Raw genomic sequence first — 24,928 nt, 5'->3', positions numbered from 1 at the left:
GAAAAAGAGGGGGTCGACTTATAATCAGGTCGTGTATTTTTGGAGGTAAACTGAACAGAAGATTTTGCCCTAAGAATACACCAAAATTCAGGAAAACAACCCCATTTTCTACAAAGTTTCTAAAAAGCGGGGTTCTACCCCCCCCCCACACCCCACGACAAGCGTTGGTCTTCGGCGCACTGCGCCGCTGTCTTGGACCCTGTCATGTGGCTTTTTGTGGCTTACTCAATTTCTTTGCACGGAGCCACAGTGGTAAGTCATACTACCTCCTAGTACAAGCCCTGGGGCTTTACACATTTTAAATTATTCATACAGTGAGGCTTATTGATGGTCATTACAATTTTCAAACAAAACCGAGGGGAAAAAATATCCCCCTTGATATTTTTGAATTCACAGAATCGCTTAAATGTTTAAGTCTTTCATTTCCATTTCAACCGCCTGAAGCAGAGGAGCAGCAGCTCTATCGTTCTTGGATGTCTGAGCTCCTCACCCTCTATCTGAGGCTAAACCCAGCCACCCTGCGGAGAAAACTCATTTCAGCCGCTTGTACTCCTGATCTTATCCTTTCGGTCATTACCTAGAGGTCATGACCTTAGGTGACAGAGACAGAGTAGTAAATGGAGAGCTTTGTCTTGTGGCTTATTTCTCTCTTTACCACCATGGACCTGTAGAGAAACAGCATCACTGTGGATACCATACCGATTTGCCTTTCTATTTCCTATTCCATTTTCCCCTTGTGATTAAGACCCTGAGCTGTTTGAACTCCTCTACTTCAGGAGGGGAGCCACTTTATATTCTGTTGTGAATTACTCCAGTGCGAGTCGTAGATCACTGTTCGACAAGGCCAGTAGGACCACATCTGCAAAAAAAGCAGAGATGGTATCCTAAAGCCACTGAACCTGAAACCCCCCGCCACTTGGCTGTGCCCAGAGACTCTTGTCTATAAAGGTTTTGAACAGAACCTGTGACAAGGGGCTTCCCTGGTGGAGTCCAACCACAACTGGAAATGAGTCTAACTTACTGCTGGCAATGCATAAAAGACATATGTGCTATAAAATACTGTATAGCAAGGAAATTGATTTGAGATTTTATGCACTTTTTTTTTTTAATTCAAGAAAGGCCATGACATAAACCAGAAGGTTCTGGGTGAGCTAGCCTGATATCGCCTTATTGCAAAATAAATTGTATTATAAAGTCATTAATCTACAGTATGTAGTGCAAAACCTTTATGTTCTTGCTTTGTGACATAATCAGAATCCATGCCAGCTAACAAAGTAACGAGTGATGTCGCTGAGGTTTTTTTTGCCATTGCATTTTGTCTACAGTGGTTTAGTTTCTTCTGTACATTTCCCTCTACTTTGAAGGAGTGATTAAAATAGATTTACGTGATTGTTGCAATAGTATAAAGCTTTTTCAACATGTCTTGTGATTTTCAGTCTTCATTTCGTGATGTCCGTGAGCATATGAGTGATGTGTCGGGAGATGGAGGGATCCTGAAACAGGTCGTCAAACCAGGAGAGGGTCCACCTGTTCCTCAGAACGGTTCAGTACTAAGTATTTACAGCTGCAGTTTTCCTCTAAAACCTCTTAACACTATTATTTCTCACATTACTTTATTTGGCCATAACTTCTCTTTATTCTCTGTCCTCCTTGAGTGCACTTCTCTGGGTTCCTGGAGCATTCTCATGAGCCTTTTGACACTAATTTGAACATCAAGTACCCACGGATGATGAACTTAGGGAGAGGTCAGTGATGTGCCTGTGAACATCTAAAGAGAGTGACTTTCAGGATAACTTTTCTCCCTAATGGAAAGGTCACTGTTTTTGAAACCATCATTTTAACAGATGTGACAGTGTATGGTTTACAAATGGGTCTGTTAACCATGAGGAAAGGGGAGTTCTCCCGTTTCCTGTTCCAGCCCCAGTATGCATATGGTGATATGGGTTGTCCTCCGCTCATCCCTCCTGCTGCTGTGGTTCTGTATGAGGTTCAGCTCCTCGACTTCTTTTACACTGGTCAAATGGAAGACTTCATCTCACTTAGTCCGGTAGGAAGGCTTCAGGGGATTGATATCTCAGTGTAATATGAACAACAGGAGTTTTAATTATAACCCACACTTTTCTCTTTAATATTTCAAATAGGCAAAGTTAAGATAGACCATGAATTTTAAGATTTCTATTTTTGTAGTTGCTTCCTTGGCGCATTCAGCCTTGTTTCTCCACAGGAGGAGCAGATTGCAGCTCCTGTGTCCACACTTCTTCAAGTTGTAAGCACCGTACGCAACCTCGGCAACCGATGCTTCAACCAGAGGCGTTATGAAGATGCCAAAAATCGCTATAAACAGGTGAAACATGAAGTGTTACATATAAAGAGAATGCCTTTTATTTTGTGTGACATTCTATTCTAGTAGTCTGTGAGGTGCTGTGTTCTCGTGTTATGCAAGTACTGTACTGTAGTTCTAAAATATGATGTAATTCCATGTCTGGCCATTAGGCAGTGAAGCTGCTGAAAAGCAGGGAGGAACAGAGCGATGCAGAGATGGAGGGCATCACTGCAGCGCTTCTTCCCCTCTATCTAAACCTGGCTCTAACTGAGCTACGTGTGGACTCCCCAAACAAAGCCCTGAAATATGGAAAAAAAGCCTTGAAGATAGAATCTACCAACACAAAGGCCCTGTTCCGCTGTGGACAGGTGAGAAAGGGCTTTTGTTTGCTTTCCGAACCCTTAGATAAAATCTTTCATCTTGAAGGTTTGAGCAGAGTCGTACCTCCGCTTTCCAAATACAAGGTAAAAAAATCTTTGTATGCAACTAAAATAAACAGTGACAGTTCAAACACCCAAAAGGACACTCTTTCAAGGCTTGATTTATCTTTTATACATATATTAGAATTATTAAAATAATTAAAGGGGGGAGCAATATATCTTAGGAAGTGAAAAATTTTAAATGTTCCATTTAACATTCACTTCTCAGGCGTATCTGGATCTGCGTGATTACAAGAGCGCCCACGACTACCTGACAGCTGCTCAAACAAAGAAACCTTTTGACAGTGACATCAACAACCTGCTGAGAAAGGTGGCAATGTAAGACCCAGCATTATATTCACATTCAACAGGCATTAAGGCGAGCAGAGACGTTACAGTTGTAGTAGTTTCAATGTAGCAAACGTTCTAACCCTGATAATGAATGGGGTGTTTTATGTGAAGGAAATCAGTCCATGGAACCACTTAAGGTGATTATTCATGTTTCAGATATTATAAAGACAACCTGGACACAGAGAAAGACATGTGCTCCAGGATGTTCAGGGACCTGAGGATCAAGTGACATAATGACTAAACAGGTCATAATTCTTGCTCATGATAAACATTATTATGTCTTGTTTTGGAGTCTTTCAGAGAGACTCAGTAATGTAATGTTTGTGTGTTACAGAGTGTAGAGTGTATTGTCTTTTTCTAGTGTTTCAAGTTCTGAACAATGTCTTCTAAGCCAAACAAGAAATTCATCTCTTCAAGAAGAATTAACTTCTCTGAAATTCTTCATAGTTTTGTTTATCAAAGGTCAGTATTTGAATTTGTGTTCTTCTGCTGTTTTACCACTGTAAATGACCTTTGATCTTAAAAAGTTGAAGGTTGAAAAAATATTTTGTGGGACAATTAAGTGGTTGCTTTTTTCAATTATGTACTTCCCACCTTCAGTTCTGTTTCTAAATGGTTTTGTGTTGAATATATGTTAGTGTGCTCTTTACCGTTCAGGTAACAATAGAATAAAAATAAATACAAGTTCAGTTTCATGCTTTTGTGCCTTGTTGAACTCTTCATTTTTTTATTTGAAAGTTACATTGACTAAGTCAAAGATAATTGCACTATTTTTTTTTGTTCAATTTTAGTTTGTATTGATCCAGTTTGAAATAAATTACTTCAGCTACACAGAAGATATTCAGTGTAAATCACACCAATCAAGCGAAGACTGATTCAAACTTTTAATACGTTTAATTTTGTGGCACAGCGTTGCAGCAGATAATGTGTTAGTGGTTTGAGATCTTACAGAATAATTGTATTTCAATTCAAAGGTGCGTTTAAAATACCACAATGTCCTTGAACTACCTCGGCTGTCATTTAATCAGTGAAGGGTAAGTATGAATAAGATAAAACTTGGCTCAAAAACTGCAAATACCAGATGTGAGTTTTTCTTTGTAATAAGAAAATAAAAATTTGTCCCACATATTTAGTTGAATGTCATTCAATGGTAGAAAATTTTGCAATTGTCAGGATCCAAATTTCAACTGTGAACAATCGTTAACCTACTACTGCTCCACACCCACCCTCATGCTCCACAACGTATTTCCATATCATATGTTGAGGATTCATTGATGCCCACGCATTGGACACTTTAGTATGGGAGGGTGGTGATCAAAAGCAGGAGCAGATGGGGGAGAGGCACTCTGATTGACCTTTGGTTAATCCTCTTTCTCACCCGAGTGTTTCAACATTGTCTCCAATGCATGGCCAGAAGGTCATGGTCTGTTTACGGCAGTTCGACTGGATGCAGACGATACAATGGTTTCCAGAATCATCTGCTACCTTCAGCTCAGGTGAGGAGTAAGAGTAGAGCGTGTGTGTGTGTGTGTGTGTGTGTGTGTGTCAAAATAAGAGGTACATACAGCATGACATTTGTAGGTGTTCTGTTAATTTTGAGATCTTTTAAGGCCTGAGATTGTGCTCCATATTTACTGCATTTGTGCACAGAGTACTGAAACAGTATTGAAAGGACACATACATGGAACCCTTGAAGCGAGCTGGGAAACCATTACCCAGAGAGAGGAATATTCATGATGATTAAGTACATCGTCATTCAAAGCTACTACTATTAAAGCCAGCTGATACTGAAAGAGAAAATGAAAACTTGTGGGTTTAAGTGAAACATGTAGAATAGGGGAATCCTGAAATCTAATGTAGCAAAAAAAAGCTGAGCAAGGTCTGTAGAAAATATGTAATTTAGTTAAATGATAACTCCACCCCAACCATAACATGAACAGTATGCATGTGGGACACCTGAAAAGGAGCAAAAATTTAGTAAAATATTGAATGCTTTAAAAGAGAGAGCTTATACTGGAGGTCTGTCTCCCTGCTCCTGCTTGTTATTTTTGTTTTTTTATAATACATGCACATTTGTTGTACTTTAGAAGTCTTTGACCCACAGATGTCTTGCATGTTGAAATGTGCAGGAAAGCAACTATTGCTTCTACACGTTGTGGAACTTTTTGACTTTCATTTATTTGTCTTGAACTGAAAATCCTTCCTAAGAGAAGTGAGGTATGCTATATTCTGGCTGTGATTTCTACCTAAACACACTCAAAAGGGTTTTAAAACATCACTCTTTGGCAATCAAGAAAAAACTTTTTGCATATTCTAAAATCTACATTACACAGCTATGGAATGGTATTTTGTTTATTTTTAAAATACCAGTTCTGGTGAAACTTTTGGGAGTAGTCTTTTGAGTCTGATAAAATATCTTTTTAAGGACATAACTGCTATCTTTTCAAACTATTCAAACTAATCCCAAATTGACCACTTCTTTGTTAAAGTAACCCTTGAAAATTGTGTCAACACTGGGAAGAGAATGACAACTACCAGAATGCCACGCTGGGGCAACATGACCAAGAATTTACCATCGGTATGCTGGAGGCAGGCAGTGAACGCTCCCCAGTCCTCAACAGAGCAACTACACCAGTTTTGTTTGCTTGTAAAATTACTCCATTGTCCAATGTACACTATTATTATTTTTAATTGCTTAATTTTCTGTCTGCAACCACATGTAACAATCTGACGAGCTGTGCCGGTCCATGAGGAGTGGGATTACTGAGAGAAGAGAAAAGAGAGAAATACACTTTATTGTCCTTCTTTGGGATGTTATCTTCTCATTTCCCATTTCTCCATTTGTGAGACTTTAGAAACTGGTAAAGGTGGTTATGCCTTTGGGGTTGTTTTCGCTTTTATCATTGCTTTTGTCAGATATTAATTAAAGTTGATCACTGCAACTTATTATGGCTCAAAAATCAAGTTATTTTTATATATGACATAAAAATTGTCACGCATCACCCACTTCTTAAGTGCATAAATCATAAGTAATCCATACGTGATATACCAACAGTTTACGTTACAATCCTGATGAATGACAGTATATTATAATCCTCCTGGACATTTTATTAAATACAGTACACGATGTGTGTTAAAAGTTACAGAAAAGTTTTAGACACGTAACGGATTTTTTGACAATGAATTAAAGCCGGAAGTCGGCCGGTTCCCCCCTGGAGCAGCAGAGGGCGCTATCACATGAAACATGCCCCGGTGTTTACAACCAATCCCCGCTCAGTCTGGTGTCTGTTGTCCCGCCCCTGACCTGCCGCTCCTTCAAACACGCCAGTCGATCAGAGGGACTTGGGTGTGAGAATGAGTTGGTCAGAGAACACTCTAACGATGGAGAGGTAGTTCGAATCATAGTTCGATGTATCAGCTATAGATAGACCACCTATCGGCTAATGAGTGGATGCGTGACTGCGAGCAAAGAAAAGGAGGCGAAACATGAGTCGGCAGCAGCACCAGTCCCAGGGAGTGGTTTTAACGGGTTACCACAGCAACGCGGAACTGTTGCCGAAAACTGGACAGCGTGCGAACGTCTGTCCGGCAGCCCTGGACTCAGAATCCACTGCTCCAAGGTGGGACATGTCAGGATGTGTGTGAGGGATTTTAGAAGAGTTCGCTTGTAACCAACTGTGTGCGTGTGTGCGTGTGTGTGTGTGTGTGTGTGTGTGTGTGTGTGTGTGTGTGTGTGTGTGAGAGAGAGAGACGGAGCAAAGGTCACCGATATTGTTTTCCTCATTATAAACTGGAGACATGTGTTGACTGTAAAGTATATCGAATCCTTCCATGCTAAAGGATGCCCAAATCAAAAGTCTGGTTAATCGATCCCAGACAGCCTGATCTTTCATATCCAGCATGGGGCTGACCTCACTCTCAGTCATAGCTTAGGTTTTTCCATTTATCCTAATCAGCATATCTGCAGGTTAACCTTGACTTTGTTTTCTTAGGCCAGATTTTGACAAGTTGCCTATCAGACCTCTGGACACAAATTTAGATCAACGATTACTGTTGTTCCAAGAAAATGCATAGGGGAAAATAATTTAGGATTCCTATCTGTAATCTACAAATCTTCTGATAATAATAATTTAGCTCACTTCATGCTACTCCTACTACGACTCCTCTTTGTATTAACGTTGTAAAATGATCATATAGGTTTTAGCAGATTTAATGGTCAAATCATTTTAAGTCACCACCTCACCAAAACCAATAGAGGTTTTTCCACAATTTTTTCCCATATTAATGATCAAACAATTACAAAATTACACTTAAATAAGGGTTACGAGTTATTACAAGGAGCTGCACACTCCTTCAGTTCAGTTGTGTTGTGTAATGTAATGTCTGTCAACTCAAACACAAAATAGCAGATCACAATATTAAAATGAGCTAAAACCTGAAAACAATGAACTTCCTGTATTCTGTAAATAAAAATTAATTGATTGGCTGAATTGATCGATAACAAAATCAAGTTTTTGCAAACTGTTGTGAAGAATCTATACTATGTACCCCATTCATCCATGTCAGCTTCTAATATTGTTCCATCATACTGAATGCAAACCAGCCGTACAATGAACGATCTTATGACACCTGTTTATTCTTGCTGACTGCTTGTGTGTAGGACTTGTTTATGCCAGTAAACAGCTGCTGTCAACAACCGTGGTGTGGTAAAGTGAACAACAAGTAGCCCAGCTGTCTGTGTGTGTCTGTGTATACATACACTACATGCATGTCTGTGTGTTTTTCCAGATGGCTTGTCCAGCTAGATAGAAAAAAACAGCATCACATTACAGCCTGCCTTTGTCTCACCTCCCACAGTTGTGTGTGTGCGTGTGTGTGTGTGTGTGTGTGTGTGCGTGTGTCTATTTTAAAGTGAAGGCTTAGTTTTGTAGTCATTGTTTCCCCTAGTCAGGAAATGAGAGACACAGACAGACAGACAGAAAGCTTCTGGCCTTCTTCCAGCAGTGGACATCCGACCTAAGGAGCCTTAGGTTACTGTCCTTTGGGAGTCGCACATCATGTAGATTGTAGTCATGCTGATGAAAAGACAAAAAGAGGTCATCTTTTGGCAGAAGGGCCGCTTGTTGCTGTTGTATTTTCCTTAGATATGGAGGAACTGCAGCTTCACCGAATCATAAGAGTTGTTGTTCCGGGTAAGAAAAGTAGCCAGTGGGCAGGAATGGTTTTAGATTAATACATACTCCACTCTGCTGCAGGAACATCCTGCTCACAATCTCTTCGGCAGACATGCACGAGCTGCCTGCTCCCCTGTACTGTCATTTGGATTTAATTACCACATTTACAGATGAGCAGGATTCACAACACTTCTATATATAAACAGAGGAGTAACCTGACACGCTGGAAAGAAGGATATAATCCAGAGAAACACACAAAAAGATGAAGACACAACCTAAAAGGAATGAGGAGGAAAGATCAACCAAGACAAACTGAACAGTGTGTCTTCATCAGAGCGGAGTCAGACAATTTATTCAACCATTCTGTCCCTGCTGAGAGGGGGAACAGAGACGGTCTGTGTTTTCAGCATAGGACAGCTGGCACCTGTTAATATGGACACACACTTTTTTGTTTTAAATTGAGAGATCCACAACAAGCTGTTTTCACACAACTAACATATTAAATGGTATAAATGAGCTGTAGAGGTCCTGGTGAACCGGCTTGAACAAATCCAGGCCAACAATTTCCCCATGTTTCCAGGCTTTATGCTATGCTAAGCTAACCATCCTATAAATATTAAGTTGTTGCTGCAAATGGTTGTGATGATACTCATGTTAGCTACATGTATGAAGTATTTTATATTTATGCAACTTTGGACGGAAGTTTTCACAGTTGAGCAGGGACTTTGTGGCGGACTGCTTCCTTCCAGACACGCTCAGGTCATGTGTGTTCCGTTCTTTCCCTTCCTCTGAACTTGACTCATTCAACCCAACAGTGCTGAACCGGCTCTTTTTTGGGGTTGTACTGTTTCACACTAGTCCTGTTAGCTCCTCACAGTGTGGGACATACATTTACACAATCTGTTCACACAAACTCACACGGCCACGCACAATCCTCCTTCATCGGTAGTTTTAAGCAGGTGATGTGTGAATAAAGTACAAACAATTAAAGGTCAGCAATGAACAAGAGAATGAGTGTGTTTGTTTTATTCACAAGGGCAGCCAGACCGACCTCTACGACTGTGTGTAAGAAGGAAATAACATACAGTATATACGATTTTCTGAATAGCTTATAATCTTGTAACTACACTAAAGACACAGAAAAAAGTCCATTACTAATGGAGGAGCTGTACATGTTGTGTGTTTGACATTCATAAATCTATTTGCGGTCGACAATAATCACTCGGAGGCTCCCGTTTAATTTTTAACTTGGTTGTAAATATGTTTTCTGCAACTACTAGTCCATAGTTACATGGAAAATGAAGCGTGAGCATGTCAACCAATGAAATGTCTCCTAGCTTCGTGAGCAATCGCAGTCTTGTGTCAGACAGATTTTGATGTTGATTAACACCAGTTAATCAGTCAATCGATTAGTTAATCAATAACATTATATATTATATGATGCAGTCCGTTCTCAAATTGAAACAGGATTAAGAAAGCCAGGCTCCTCAGACACTTCAGTTAAATGCTAAAGTTAACATGGTAGCATCACAATGGTAATGAACATGCTGCTTTTTAGCACAACACTTAATCAGTAATTAATAGTAAATGCTACCCAGCAAATAAGACATCAGCCACCCTTGAAAGAGTGTTGGACATATTGACTTTATCGGACTGCATGAGATGTTGACGAATCTATCAAATGATCTTAAGCCGTTCTTAGGGTATTTATTAGTTTGTGCACTAAATTGTAGTTCATTTAATACGCAGCACACAGTTGTTCAGAAATACAACGTCATGATGGCTTTCAGTAGGATGACCACAGTCATTAACAAAATTCATCCATTACAGGCTGTAAATGTCTGTTTTTATAGGAGTCCGTCATTATGTATTTTAAATTTCAGTCTGTTTCAGTCTATATTTAGACATTTCAGTCTCAATCTCTGGACATTATAACGTAACCATCTTAGCATAACTAAAATGGTGCAAATGTAAAATCGGTCTGAATTTATAATTGGTAACCAAGTGTCAGACCTAACTTTGTACAAGAGGTACAGTATTTTCCACACTATAAGGCGCACTGGACTATAAGGCGCACCTTCAATGAATGGCCTATTTTAAAACTTTTTTCATATATAAGCGCACTGGATTATCAGGTGGACTGTCAATTTTTGAGAAAATCGGAGGCTTCTAGGTGAGCCTTATAGTGCGAAAAATAATGTATATTTATTTTTAACAATCAATGTTATGTGTGTGTGTTTGGTAATCTGTGATTTATGGATGGCTAAAACCATCGTTCATGCTGTGACTCTGAATGAAGGCAAATGATTAACTCACGTTGTGGGATGATGTCTGAAAGCCGAACACATCTTATTACAACACTAAGACATGTCTCCGTCCTCACGACTGGTCACGATTAATGAGGTCATGAGTATAAATCAGGATAAAAGCAGCTAAGGTTGGTTTTGTGGAGAAGAAGAGGCACAGACTGCATGTTTCAGTCAGTTTTATTATATAGGAGCCACTGACAGGAAGCAGGTGGTGTTAGAGGAGGAGAAGGAAAACAGAGAAGAAAGCAGGGATTAAAACAAAGTACTAAGCAGAAAGGAAGAGACACCGTCCCCAAGGTGAGGCGTCGGAAGAGAGGAAGTACAACAAGGAGCAGAGGAAGAGTGGGATGAAAAGAGAATAGTGGAAGGAAGGAGGTTGACTGTGTATGTTTATATATATACCAGTGGTAAACAGCGTGTGTGTGTGTGTGTGTGTGTGTGTGTGTGTGTGCGTGTGTGTGTGTGTGTGTGTGGCAGCAGGTCTGCTGTGGTATGTAACTCTGTGGGGACCCTCAGAGTTATAGCTGGATTTATAATCTGAAGTTAATGAATACAGAACGACGTAGATCGACTGGATGCTGTTCAACATTAACAGTTTGTTTAGTTCCTGCCTTTCATCACTGTCACTGTTACAACCTTCACAAAAATCAACATCACTCTTTTTTACAAGTGACTGCATGATTAATAAAAAGTCACTTTTATACAGATAAACTGTTTCTTTTAGTAAAACCCCCACAATTCAGGCCTGATAGAGCTATATTATATAATCTAGTAGTACATGCAGGCCAGTACTTCACTGAAACATTGGTTAATCTATGTATGGCCAATTTATGTTGCTTTATGCTCAAAATCCACAATTGTGCTGTCATGCAAAGATACAGCACATACGTGTCCTTCTTTATATCTTTTTTGTAATATTGGAAAATAATTCCTGACTTCTGATCAGACATTTTGCTGATAGTGTTTTTGTAATATTGACAAATAGTTTATGAAGAACTTATACTTCTCAAAGTATTTCCACACTTCTTACTTTCACTTCAATGATTTATTGTTCTATCACTAACTTTACGTATAAATTCCATGAAGTAACCCTGTTAGTGATTACTAGAAGTTTTAAGGGCTTAGTTTACATGCAGAGACTCTTATCTCTGACTGTTCTGTGGGGTTGTGTGGGGTGTTGTGCATATTTGTGCATGAGAATGTAAAATAAAGAATGCGTCTTGATTTATTTTACATGGTCCTGCTGCTCCCTTACTTCAGTCACCATCTGTCTTGGTGAATGAAGAAACTCACACTGCTCCCACAAAGATTAGGAGCTAAACTTAAACAGGATGTTAACAAATAAATCCTGCATTGGTATGGTTTAAAGATGTAGTATAAAACAGCAGACTAAAGGTCTATAAAACACTGGATCACTCTGACGTTGCTGCGTTCATGCTTTGGTTTATTTACTAAGCCACCAGGAGGAGGTTTTATTCATCTTGCAGAGACTTGAAGGTTGCTCTACCCTCGCTGTAACTGCTGACACTCACAGTTTCATTTGGAACGGTGGAAAAGCTCAGCTTTTTTACCACAAACATTTGTACTTGGATAGATGGGGACAGCCTGATGGTTGCCATGTGCGTGGATAAATGAAATGATGTTGACAGCAGCCTTTAAGCTCGATCAGAATAAAACAAACTACAGACCAATTGAATCCAGCTCCATAGTCGTTCAGCTCTCATATTCCTGCAGCTAGTTTGGTTGTGATAACTCAATAGGTCCATGTGGAAGAGACGGAGACAGAAAGTGTGTCAGATAATGGAACTTCCTCTTCCTCCTGCAACAAAGGGGACATTCAGTCAATTCAAGAGAGTGAAAAATGAGCCTCATAAAAAAACAGCTTCTTTACCTCTACTAATGAGGTTTCCTAATATCACACACTTTCTGTTTGTTGGGGTTTCCTTCCGGAAAACACATGTTGAGTCTGTTTCATCTTCCATCAAAAGGAAATGTTCTTTCTAACTATTTTATTGATAACATTCTCTTTTTATTACATTTTGATTTACTAACACCTCTTTATTTTTGCTGGAACATCTATTATTGGTGTGGTGTAACGCTCAGTTCCCTGGGTGAACGCGTGTTAGCACTAGCAGCAGTAGGGTCCCCTTTTTGTGGTGCGTTGTAGTCATGTGTTTGTGATTTGTGTGCATTTTTGTGAACGGCCTTACAGAACGGATGAGTCAGAAAGATGTTAAAGGCCACCGTTGAGGCCCATGCTTTAAAGCTATAACATATGTGACGCATTACACACAGCTCTAAGCTATTAAGAAGGCCCCTGATGTCATACAACATGGGTCGACTTTTAGATGGGAAAAGAAAGCCTTTTTTGTAGCTTTTTTGGATCATGATTAGAAATATATGGCTGATATTTTGTAAATGTGAGTCAACATCTCCTACAAAGCATTGTGTAAAATCAGAGCACTGTAAAGCTAACAGGATCCACTTCCCCCCACAGACCCCCAGGAGAGCGAACCAAAAATTACTTAACATGTAGGAGTATCAGATAAATACGATCATACATACTTCCTGTTGTAACCATGAGATAACCTGCATGAGATCATCTTACTGATAGTGACTGGTAGTATTCTGGCGGTAGAGGTGGACGGTGAGGTCGCTGTGTGACAGCTGCTATTCTTAGTCCCAGCAGGGAACTCAACACACTGCTGGCTCGTAGTTAGAGTTAACTGGCTGACCTCTCTGACTCAATCACCGAATCCGATGCGAGAGGAAGCAAAGCAAAACGCCACCGAATGTTTGTGAAGTGTGTACAGTTTTTCATTATGTAAGTGATGCAAAGGTGCAAAGTGTAGGAGAAACTTGTTTTCTCGGGGCATGTCACACAAGATTTGACATGTTGGGAAAAAATGTGATCTGATGGTTTTTGTCACCACAACCTGTTTATCTGTCTGTGCAGCCGCAGAGCAAGCCAGTACACCATTCAGCAGAACCAGACTCATGCAGACAGGCATGGCCTTTCCACCACGACCACTACAAAAACCACAAGCACTGTGGCATGTTCACTACCCGACCCGAGCATCACCACATTCCCCAAGTCTCAGCCCTCCTCCAGCCCCAGGCCTGGCTCCAGCCCCAGACACAGCCCCAATTCCAGGTCCAGACTGCGGCCCACGTGTCAGCGAAGCAACTCTCAGGTAGGCTGGGGATGATGTCACATGTTACTGATAGTACCTCAGGCCTGAGATGATTCATTCATCTCGTGCTGCTGTCGGAGTCTGATTTCATTGGCATGTGAAGCAGTTTGCTCAGCTCCCTCATTCAATCACAAGCTTTTAAGTTAAGAAGGTAAATCAGCAACCGTAGAAAATGAGAACCGATGGCAAAAACTACAATGAACGCATTGAAGGAAGTGTGATTAGAAAACAACCAGGGCCAGGCAGGACCCAGGACCTTCCACACGGGATTCCAATACTTTTTTATTACATCTATCACCTTCACATTTGTGTCATCATTTGTGGACTTGAATAAATATAGTGGAACAGTTTACACTGTTTCTTCTGACACTCTCTTGATACATGTGAAGTTTCTTGTTAATTCTTTGTTTAACCATTTATGGTCTCTAAGGGTTAGGGTTAGGGTTAAGCTGTTATGCCAAAAGAAGGATGTACTTGCCTTTTTAGTTTGGTAAGTTGGTGTTTGTGGTTAAATTATCAGGTTCATATGTAAGTGTGAAGCTATCCACAGTACTGAGACGTACATTATATAAAAGTCAAACACACGTCTAGAAGCTTTGTTTGTTTTTTCCACTGTTGTCCAGGTGCTTCAGACCCTCTGTGGGTTCTCCAGATATACAAATGAACCACTGGCAACAGACTTTAATACTGTTGTAGGAACTCACGGGCAAAATATCTTCTATAAATGTCTACATTTGTTACTGTGGAACTTTACAAGCTGTTCAGTTGGCAGGTATACAGTGTGTGTGTGTGTGTGTGTGTGTGTGTGTGTGTGTGTGTGTGTGTGTGTGTGTGTGTGTGTACCGCTGATAAAAACCGTATTTGATCTCAGACTTGTTCAGACTGGTCTCGCTCCATCTGATGTTATTGCTTTCTCTGTTCAACCTACAAGCTTGTGGGAAGGATTTGTTTTTAACTTGATCAACAGCAACAAAAAATTTGAGGGAAAGATATGAAAGACAACTAGAAAGTTAAAATGACATGACATGTTCCTACATGCGTGTGTGTGTGTGTGTGTGTGTGTGTGTATATGTGTGCCTCACAGGACTCTCTGGATGAACTGGAGATGGACGACTACTGGACGGAGGTGGAGAATATCACTCGCTCGGGAGGAGGAGCAGGGAGGGGAGAAGCTGGAGGAGAAGGAGACGCACAGGAGGAGGAGCAGCAGAAAATTCCTGAGGGTAGGACACTGAGACATGGATTTCTGACTTTGGGTTGTGTGAACAGACTTTTCACATTGTGTGTTTTTTTATTGTTGACAGAGGAGGCATTACAGTCAGAATGATTAATCATAGGCTAGATTGAACATGCACACTTCATGAGGTAATGAGACACTTAATACATAAAAGAGAGACACAAATGACATAAAAATGATAAAAAATGTTGTCCTTTCTGGTGTTTTTGTTGTTTTACATCTCTTACATCTCTGGTTCAAGATGAGAATGATAACAATCCTTTAACGCCATCCCAATTTTATTTTAATTTTACTGCTCTAGAAGGATGCTGAGACGCTTTTTGTCACAGATAATACTAGCTGTTTCCATCAGAGGAAAGCTTTTGCATCCCTGTATTCTTTTTCTGTCAGTCTTATTTTTCTTGAGAGCAAAAAAACAACACTTCATGAGTAACTGTGCCCAGCCTTGTCAGTGGTTACACCCGTCCTTCTTTTCTGGCACCTGTAGAGTCCTGAGTGTATTAAGTGGGGATAAATGGAGGCCTCATCTTTCAGTAATCTGTACCAGACTCCACTGAATCATGACTGCTGATTGTTACGTACCATTTTAGGAGCTTATTTAAAAAACTAAAGGTCCATTATGTTCCCGTTCTATTTCAGAAGGTGAGCAGGAGGAGGCGTGGCTTACAGAGGCGGGGCTAGCACGACTTTTTGATGATTCACTGGCGGCTGACCTGGATCAGGTGTCTATAATCGGTCTTGTATTTAAACTGTTGACCTGAGTCATTGTTTACTTGGTACATACCTGCAGGTCACCACTGTCAGGGGAGTGTGTGATGAAGTACATATCATGCTTTGTTCTCATGTTGGAATGTATTATTGGATATAGTTTTGTTGTTTGTCATGCTGACAGGAAGAAGAAAATGTGGTATTCCTGTCAACACTGACCAGAACTCAGGCAGCTGCTATAGAACGTCGCGTGGCATCACTACAGCAGACGTTACTACGGCGACGTAACCGGCAGCATGTTCCTGATGTTAGGGATATATTCAGACCTCCTGAAAAGGTTTGGTGATGCACACAAGCACAAATATTCTGTTTTTGCAGCTTGAAAGCACAAAGTACCAGGGATTCCTTTTAAAAAAGCCTTGATTTCTCAACATTGCTAGATGTCATCTCTAGTTTTATTATTGCATCTTATATTAGTGACTGTTCTCTTCTGCTCACTCAGGATTCACTCTTTAGATCCCAAAATACTAGATCTGAGTCTGTTCCTGAGGCAGCTACAGGAGATCTGTCAGTTTTTCTGAAACGATTGGTGTCAGAATGTTTTTAGGATTCTGTTCAGTTTTCCCTCTCCCATTGGAACAAGCAGATGCTGGGCCTGCCACTAATCTCGTAATGGAGCTTGGGTTTTGGTGGAGGCCACCTGGAAGTGCATTTGTTGCCACATGCTGGTAAAAAAAATCACAAAATTTAGATGGTGGTACCCGAGGTGTTCCTGGTCCTTTATTCAAGAGTTTAAACTTGAACCACCAAAGAAATTACCAGCACAGATGTTCAGCTGGTTTGCTCCATTTGCTGGTGACTGATGTGTGGCTGAGGTGTGGCACCAATCTGTGACAAGTGTGAAGATCAAATCAGTACCTGGTTGTCTTAGATTTTTTCCAACTCATCTAAACTTCAATGAACAAGTATTTTGTTGTGTGATTTTTATTTAATGTGTACAAAATATTAAGTGTAATGTTATACAGTGGACTAGTCCTTGGTTTGTCATCACCACGTGGTGAGCAAACAGCAGAGACCACAGGAGGATTTACAGCTGCCCCTTGCTTAGTGTAGCCTTTATGCTAAGCAGCTTCACACTTGATATACTTGGTAGTCATCAGAGTGGTGTTTATGTCCTCATTGTAACTTCCAACAAGAAGTCAGAAATGGATTACTGTATTCATTTTCTCTTCCTTCCAGATAGACTGGAGTCACATTTACTACATGTATGTTTATCCTAGAACCAAGTGTACTGCTGTAGCTTCTATATGATCCAGCTGAGTAAAACACTTTCTCTTTCTTAGACGCTCAATTTTGTTCACCAATTAACAGACAAGATAATATGTTACATATAAATTGTAACTGGGGGTGGTGGGTGTCTGTGTTCATTTGTGTGTTCTTGAATTTTGTGTGTTGTGTTTCTGTATTGTGTTGTAGGGCGAGGAACCCAGTAAACTCAAAGAGGGAAGTGAAAATGGACAAAAAGATCAAACTTCAGGTAAGAAATGTGATTCTTGAAGGAGACGGCCCCCATTTCAATACATTAAATATAATATATACAGTATATACAGTATATATATGTGGTATTTTACATTTACCTGAACTGCAATTCTTCATCCACAGCAGATGAAGCAGTAGACGATGAAGGAATGAATCCTTTGAATTGTGCATTAGGAAAAACCAATGTGTTCATTCAAATATTTTACATATTTTTAATTTTTACCACCACATGTGATGTGGTACTTCATGTGGCCTTTTCACCTTTCCTATCGATACGTCGTCTGCAGTGTTTGGTCCTTCTTTTATCTCTTCAAACTTCTGAGCAGGGAAAAAAACACATTTATATGCATGGGGATGGATGTGAACATTGAGACTGCCGACAATTCAGGTCAGGTTGACATTTAGAGCCACTAATGTAAACTACTTGTAAGAAAACTCTGTCACAACTTGCCTGTTATGTAATTTTTTTTATAAATTATTGATGGGGTTGTCCTCCTATAGGAGCTAAATGATATAGGAACCAGGGTAGGTTTCTGCCCTGAAGCATTAACAGCTGAACTCTGAATGGTTTGCTTTTTGATGTTCCCTATTGGTTGAATTAACTGAGAAACCTAATGGAAATAAAACAGAATAATCAAACATAAGATGTCCTATAATTTTTTATGGTAAGTTTTAAGGAGTAGTACTTTCCTATTTGGAGTAGTAATGGCATTTAAGTGACCTCAAATGGTGATTATAGATTGAAAATTAATAAATAACGACTTATAAACAATTCAGCTTATGACCAGCCTCTTGGAACCCATTGTGTTTGTAGGTTGAGGACTACCTGTATGCGTTCTGTCAATCAAGCTTTAAAGGTAGCAGGCTTCTCTTTTGGTCTTTATGCAGTGACCAATTTATTACTGAAGCTGTAACAGCAGAAATGAAACTGAAGAGCCTGTATCAGTGCCGACAACGACATTTTACTTGCACGTTTTTGCTTTGCTGCTTGTGTGGTCATATTTTTTCATTTCTCTTTTTGCATCACATCTCAACAGAAGCAGAGACAGAACTGAATGTTGAAGTGGCATTTTCAGAGCAGGCACTCACTTACAGGGACAACTGTCCGAGGTTAAAAGTCACAAGCCCTAACTCACCTGATGACAAACTACCGGTGAGTCACACATACCTGTACACAGGCGTTATGCATTCACTCCCTCAGTAATCCTTCTTTATGAATACACTGACCCCATGTGCGACTTCTGAGTTTTTTTTGTCAGTCTACAAACTTCTCCAATACCAATGTGAAATGTGTTCTTGTTGTAATCATTAGTATGTGTTAGGTTACATTAGATGACCTATCATTTTTAGTTTGTTGTCATTTTTAACATGTTTGTCTTGTTTTGCCAAAACACACATAGCAATTTGTGAAAATGACGTATGTATTTGTTAGCCAAAAGTTTTTACGTTATGCTCTTTTATCCTGCCGAAAACTAGATGTCTCTAAGCAACTTGTTCTTAAGAGGAGCGATAAAGTGATTCTGATTCTAATTCTGATTGTTAGTTGAAAACATGGCTCCAACTTGTGCTTAAATTGCTTAAGTTGTTGTTCATTCAGATTGACTTATTTTTTCATTGTAATAAAACAGATTATAGGGTGGGTTGTATAATGAAATTTAAAGCGGTCGTTAGAATCTAAACCTATTAACAGTATACCTACTGTAGTTTGGAGTATATGTCTAGCAGTTTGACGGCTGGTTTGTTGCGCCATCTGGTGGCTGAGGATGATACAGCAGATTGTTTTCACCAGTCTGGGGTCATTAAAGATCATGTGTGACTTACTCATTCAATTCACAGTGCACTGACAACATGCATCATTTATGACTGTGCTTCCGCTGAATGTTTTCCCTGATGCTCCCCTTCTCCTCTGTGTTTATCTCCTCTAGAACTTTAAGCTGCTTCGAGATAAAACGGGTCAAACCAGAATAGGAGATCTGTCTCCTCTGGATATGAAAAAGGTAACGTACTGTTATAACATGATCCGGATGCCTCACAGTCGAACATGTAATGATTATTTATATTATTATTTTCATGTGAACATTGCCATTGTTCCAAAATATACGTCAGGTGTTAAGACTGGTGCTTGTGGAGTCGACTGCTCTGTTTGATACTGCTGGGATTGACCTTAAGCCTCATAAACCTGTCAAAGTTAAGACTAAAGGTACACACACACATACACACACACACACACACACACACAAGAATAAACATTCCATAAGCAGGGAGAGACATGAACTACTATAAAAAATTAACTTAACACCAACAAATAACACCAGTCAAAAAGGAATACTGAACGTGTAAACACTAACAGAGACACAAAAATCATTAAAAACTTTTCCCAGTAAGCAAATGCAGTAAATAAATTGTCTGACGATATTTCTGTCTTTTTAAATATTTGCATTTCAGTCAGTTTTGGCCAAGCTCAGCCACCCCTGTCAAAGATTTCAACTTGCTTCCCTGCAGATACTGTTTTCCACTTTGCAGAACAGACTGATGGAAACCCTCATTAGTCTCAGCTGGTCTTTAAAATAGTTTGATTTTTTATTTTTGTCATGTTATGGTTTACTTGCAACCCCTTAATTTATTTTCTGTATTTATTGTGTATTTTATACTGTTGGCAGGTTGGTCATAACAAAGGTGTGCTTGTCTTTGCCATGTTGTTTTTGTATCTGCAGAAAGCGGTCTGTTCGGTGTTCCTCTTGCCACTTTACTGGATCAGGACCAGCGACGGGCTCCCGGGACCAAAGTGCCATTCATACTGCAGAGGGTGAGACAATAATAATAATAACTTCAGAAAGCCAACGTGTTGAGACTTTCATCGTAGAATCACAACCTCAAACTAGATCATATTGCTCTTGCGCTGTACTGGGATTGTTATTACCAGTATTTCTAGCTTAAATAATAATTTATAATTGTTTTATTTAAGCTCGATCTCTATTTCTGTCATATTCCTAGCTTATCTGTCACATTGAGCAGGAGGGAGGATTAGACACTGAAGGACTGCTACGGATCTCTGGAGCAGCAGCTAGAGTAAAGGTCAGTGAAGGCATCACCACGCTGTAAAATCGCAAAGTCAATGACTGGAAGGCCTTCTATGAAGATCAGACTTGTTCTTGAAACATGTACAACTGTGAAACAATCTTGCCTGTGTGTTAATTTGTGTTATCTGAAATCCAGGCGCTGTGCCAGGAGCTCGAATCCTCTTTCTATGATGGGATGTTTCCATGGCAACAGTTGAAACAGCATGATGCCGCGAGCCTTTTGAAGCTGTTCATCAGGGAGTTACCCCATCCATTACTAACTGTGGAGTACCTCAATGCATTTATTGCTGTCAATAGTATGTGCACTATCTATTCATGAAGTATTCAACCCAATCACAGAGATTTACCTCCACATAAAGTCAACAAAAAAATAGCATGTAGCACTTCTGTATTTGTGTTTACAGAGTTCCCCACAAAGAAGCAACAGCTGCAGGCTTTAAACCTGCTGGTTCTTTTATTACCTGAGGTTAATCGGGACACTTTGAAGGTAGACACATTTTTAGTTTGAAAAAAAATTATAAACTCCCTGCAGTTTCTGTATAATAATTATTAGTTTGCTTCCCAAGGCGCTGGTGGAGTTTTTCCAGAGTGTGATTGACCATCAGGCCAAGAATAAAATGACCCTGAACAATGTCTCGGTTATCATGGCACCCAACATCTTCATGTTCAAGGGCTTTCGCTCTAAGGTGACAGAACAGCAGGAGCGCTGCATGGCAGCCGGCACAGCCAATATCGTCAGGCTGTTGATCAGATACCAGAATCTCCTATGGACAGTAAGGATCCAAAGAAGCCCTCAAATCACCTCTGTGAAATGAACGAGTGAACTATAATTGTTGGTGCATTGAAGCAATCAAATATCTTTTCTGTGTGTCTTGTGTCTTCCAGATTCCCAAGTTCATTGTGACCCAGGTCAGACAGCAAAACATGGAAAGTCAGCGCAAGCAAAATAAAGAGAGAGCTGTGAGAAAACTGCTCAAGAAGATTACCACCGAAAAACCGCCAGAAAAGGCTGTCACAGAGGTAGCAGTCTATATATAACAATGTAAATTCATGTAGCATTGTATATTAATGGGAGAGCAGTGCTGATAATGCTTTATTTTTATGTTACTTTTTTGTAATCCAAATATATTGCTTCTTTTTGGTTTCACTAGTTTTCTGCAGACTGACCCTGTAACACTTACATCGTCTATACAACATATTAGTAGAGCGAAAGCACAGAAATATTGTTCTAACAACTTATTGTTAGAATGTTTACTTTCAATTATTATTTATATATCCTTTCATTTCACATACATAAGAACTGGCTGTTATGTCTGGTGTCATTTTTGTCTCATTGAATTTGAACCAATTTTAATCCAAACCCTAAACAGATCTATACATAGAATAAATTCCATATAACATTTATCATCTACTTTTAGTCAGTCCTATCTATTAAAGGTTTTCGATCCTAGTGTGTTCTATGTATGTACTGCCATGGTAACAATGCAATGATTTGCTCCATTTATATAAATATAGCAATTTAGCAATTTATATAGCAATTTATAAATCTACTGGGGTTCATTTTTTTGCTATACAGCACCACAAACAATCCACTCATTGTGATCCAAGAAAATGGAAGTAAATCAACAAACTCTGCAAACAGGCTACGAACGTATATTACTGAAAGCTTACAGACGCACCTGGAGAGTTCTGCCCTCTTGTTAATATAGTGGTGAATGAATAATAGCAGCAACACTTGAACCGCAGCTAAGAGACCAGACAATGTTTGGAGTTTATTAAACAGAAGTGGAGGAATTTATCCAAGTCCACATTCTCGTTATCTGACGTCTTCATCTCCTGTTTGTGTTTATGAGCTACAACCACAATGTTTTGGTCCTCATTATGGTGTGACTGACTTCATGTTTTCTCCCTCTCTGTTTATCTCAAGCAGGACAACTCACAGGGATTTATTCGAGTCCAGGCGCCACAGTTCAGGAAAGTGTCCATGGCGGTTCAGCTTACTGAGGAGTTGCAGGCTGCTGATGTGTTGTCACGTTTCCTCAGCCAGGACAAGTAATGTGTACACTTATAGCACCTCATGCAAATACACAACCAGGATTGGTTTCAGGGATATAAGGTCTAACATCAACTTGGTCTTTTTTCTGTCTTCCCCATGTTTCCTCTTTTTGTCCTGCAGCTCAGTGACGGTGAAAAGAGAGGAGCTGTATCTCTATGAGATTGGCGGAAACATCAGTGAGTCCTGCTGAAATCTAATTTATTACAGTGTTTATGTCCAGTGCAGCAGCTAACAGGGTAAAGGATATTTAAATTACATCAAGTATCCCTCAGTGTTTATCCTCCATCTCCTTTTTATGTCCTCAGGAGAGAGATGTCTGGACGGGGAGACGTACATGAAAGACCTCATCCAGTTGAACCCTGCTGCAGAATGGGTCATTAAAGCCGTGCTGAGATAAACCTGCTGGATTGAGCCGCCGTGCTCCAATGCAAATGAATGGAACCTGGTTTTTAGTGGTCCTCCAACAACCATTTTGATTACAGTTGTTTGCATGGATTCATACAACCCATTATCCCTGAAAACTGCCAAAAACACAAGTCGTACAAAGGCAGTTTCAAAATGGCTGAAATTGTTTTGTGAAACCTGTGTGAAAAATTTGTGCAGACTTGCTTTTTTTAATTTCTTTTTTTTACATTTCCAATTTTTCCAACACTATTTCATATTTCACGTTGGAAATTTGGGCCTCAGGTATCACTAACCTAAAGTGTCAGATGGTTTTCAAAGTGAAAAAAGCACTTACATTTTGAAGCACACTGTCATGTTGTGAGAATATTTTCCTCCCAGATTGGAACAGCACTCTATCCACACTATTATAATTGTTGATATTGTGTGATGTTTAAAGTATTATGGTTGCAAACAATGATCATTTGCCACTAATCACTGTTTTATCTGGAATATTGAGCTGAAATAATTAAGTTTCAGGTGGTGAAATTTATAGAATTCCTTCAACATTTCATTGTAACCATGAATATTGGTTTGAATTTGTGCCTCATACAGTGAAAATGCTGGATGTGATAAACTGTGATATATATATGAGGGGCTCCTTATGCAACGGCCCTTAATGCTGACACTTATCATTTCATTGTCACCAAAAACTCACCAGGACATGCATTAACAATATTATTGTTTTTATGGCACATTGTTGTTTCTGTACATCACAACTCTTTAAACTATGGATGGATGTGTATGTGTAAATCCAGTGTACAAATGTGAATAAACACATTTCAACATTTTTCATAACTGTTTAATAGCTTGTGAGTAAGCTCACATGGAATTCATCAAGTCACCGACTTTTGTACCAAAGATTTGATTTTTGGGATTTTAAGTCTTGGGCTCCTTATTATTGATTTAAAAGATAAAAATGGTTTGTAAAAATGACCTTGTCTTCAAAGTTTGTCTGGCATGAGTTAAAAATGTATGAGGACACTAAAACCTTTGGCTTTGTTTTCATTTTTTTATGTGTCTGTACTCTTCACTTTGGATGGTTTGATATTCCAAATCTCCTTTTCTTGGCACATAGTTGGTTTTTTCCTGACCTTCAGCAGGTGTCTAATCTGATACTGTGTGGTTTCTCAGTTTTGAAATCCTGCGAAGGGTCAGATCCGCACTGCCTTGTATTATCTTATTTACTGTGAATGTTTATCCTCATCTAATGTCTGTCTAATGAATGTCTCTGAAATGACCACCAAATCAGCCTGTAAATAAATGTCCACTCATTGATTACCACACAATCTGCTTTGATTGCTTATGTGTGTAAAGACATGATTCTGTGAGACTAGTCTATGATTATTCTTCCAGTATGATGACTTCTCAGAGGAATTTAAATTACTTTATGGAGATATTTGATTAGGCATGCTTTTGCAAGCCATCAAACAATGGTGGTAAATCTGGCTCCTCTTTACTATCATTTATTTTATATGAGCAGATATCTCCAGTATTTTAAATACATCTGTGAGTTAGTGACCTCATTTACTGAAATGGAAAGTGTTTGTAAATTAACTAGAAAGATGGATAGATATATACTTTATTAATCCTGAAGGGAAATTGCACAAATAATGAACATCATTACATAATGAACAAACACTGGACGAACACCAGGAGAAAAAGAAACACTGACAACATAGGACATACCACAAGACATACACCACACTAACAGACACATGCAGCACTAACAGGACATATACTAAACTAAAACTAAAATATAAAAGTATAAAATTAAGTAAAATAAAATTACAAAAATGAAAAGTGCAATTGAAAATTAGCAAGAGGCTCACTTGTTTAGGGTACAGGTACATCCTTCTTACAATGTAAGGCATGTCACTACCAACTGGTGTTCATAAAGACAGTATTCATTTATTTATTTCCTGAAAAATGATATGCAGTGGTTTCAGTTTTACTCTCAAATGTCTTGACTGTGGTCTTGAAACAATTTATGGTAAATTTAATTTAATAATGATTTATTCAATTACAAATTTCTAAATGTCAGATATAGAACACCAGTTACAGCAAATTAATTATAATCAGCTATCACCCTGCCAA

The 24,928-nt window shown here is 39.3% G+C and overlaps 2 protein-coding genes across 3 annotated transcripts; both read left to right on the top strand.

The window, feature by feature from the left end:
* Positions 1-1,463: 1,463 nt before the first annotated feature.
* Positions 1,464-3,322, top strand: LOC137613862 (inactive peptidyl-prolyl cis-trans isomerase FKBP6-like). The gene is made up of 7 exons (XM_068343318.1): positions 1,464-1,554; positions 1,656-1,745; positions 1,845-2,047; positions 2,225-2,344; positions 2,494-2,691; positions 2,972-3,081; positions 3,250-3,322. The coding sequence occupies exons 1-7, from the start codon at positions 1,464-1,466 to the stop codon at positions 3,320-3,322; spliced, it is 885 nt and encodes a 294-aa protein (XP_068199419.1).
* Positions 3,323-6,429: 3,107 nt separating this feature from the next.
* arhgap18 (Rho GTPase activating protein 18) lies at positions 6,430-24,120 on the top strand. 2 transcript variants are annotated; one of them, XM_068343208.1, is made up of 18 exons: positions 6,430-6,713; positions 13,533-13,770; positions 14,855-14,993; positions 15,647-15,729; positions 15,900-16,052; positions 17,192-17,252; positions 18,292-18,407; positions 19,180-19,251; positions 19,361-19,454; positions 19,969-20,060; positions 20,249-20,329; positions 20,471-20,630; positions 20,739-20,821; positions 20,901-21,107; positions 21,220-21,354; positions 22,265-22,386; positions 22,511-22,566; positions 22,696-24,120. In XM_068343208.1, the coding sequence occupies exons 1-18, from the start codon at positions 6,580-6,582 to the stop codon at positions 22,785-22,787; spliced, it is 2,118 nt and encodes a 705-aa protein (XP_068199309.1). In that variant the 5' UTR covers positions 6,430-6,579; the 3' UTR covers positions 22,788-24,120. The 2 variants fall into 2 exon arrangements, with proteins under 2 accessions (XP_068199309.1, XP_068199308.1); XM_068343207.1 differs by having other exon boundaries at positions 22,262-22,386.
* Positions 24,121-24,928: the final 808 nt, after the last annotated feature.

Source organism: Antennarius striatus, chromosome 19, assembly GCF_040054535.1.
Source record: "Antennarius striatus isolate MH-2024 chromosome 19, ASM4005453v1, whole genome shotgun sequence".
In the NCBI taxonomy this organism is placed as follows: domain Eukaryota; kingdom Metazoa; phylum Chordata; class Actinopteri; order Lophiiformes; family Antennariidae; genus Antennarius; species Antennarius striatus.
This window is presented reverse-complemented; position numbering and strand designations above follow the sequence as displayed.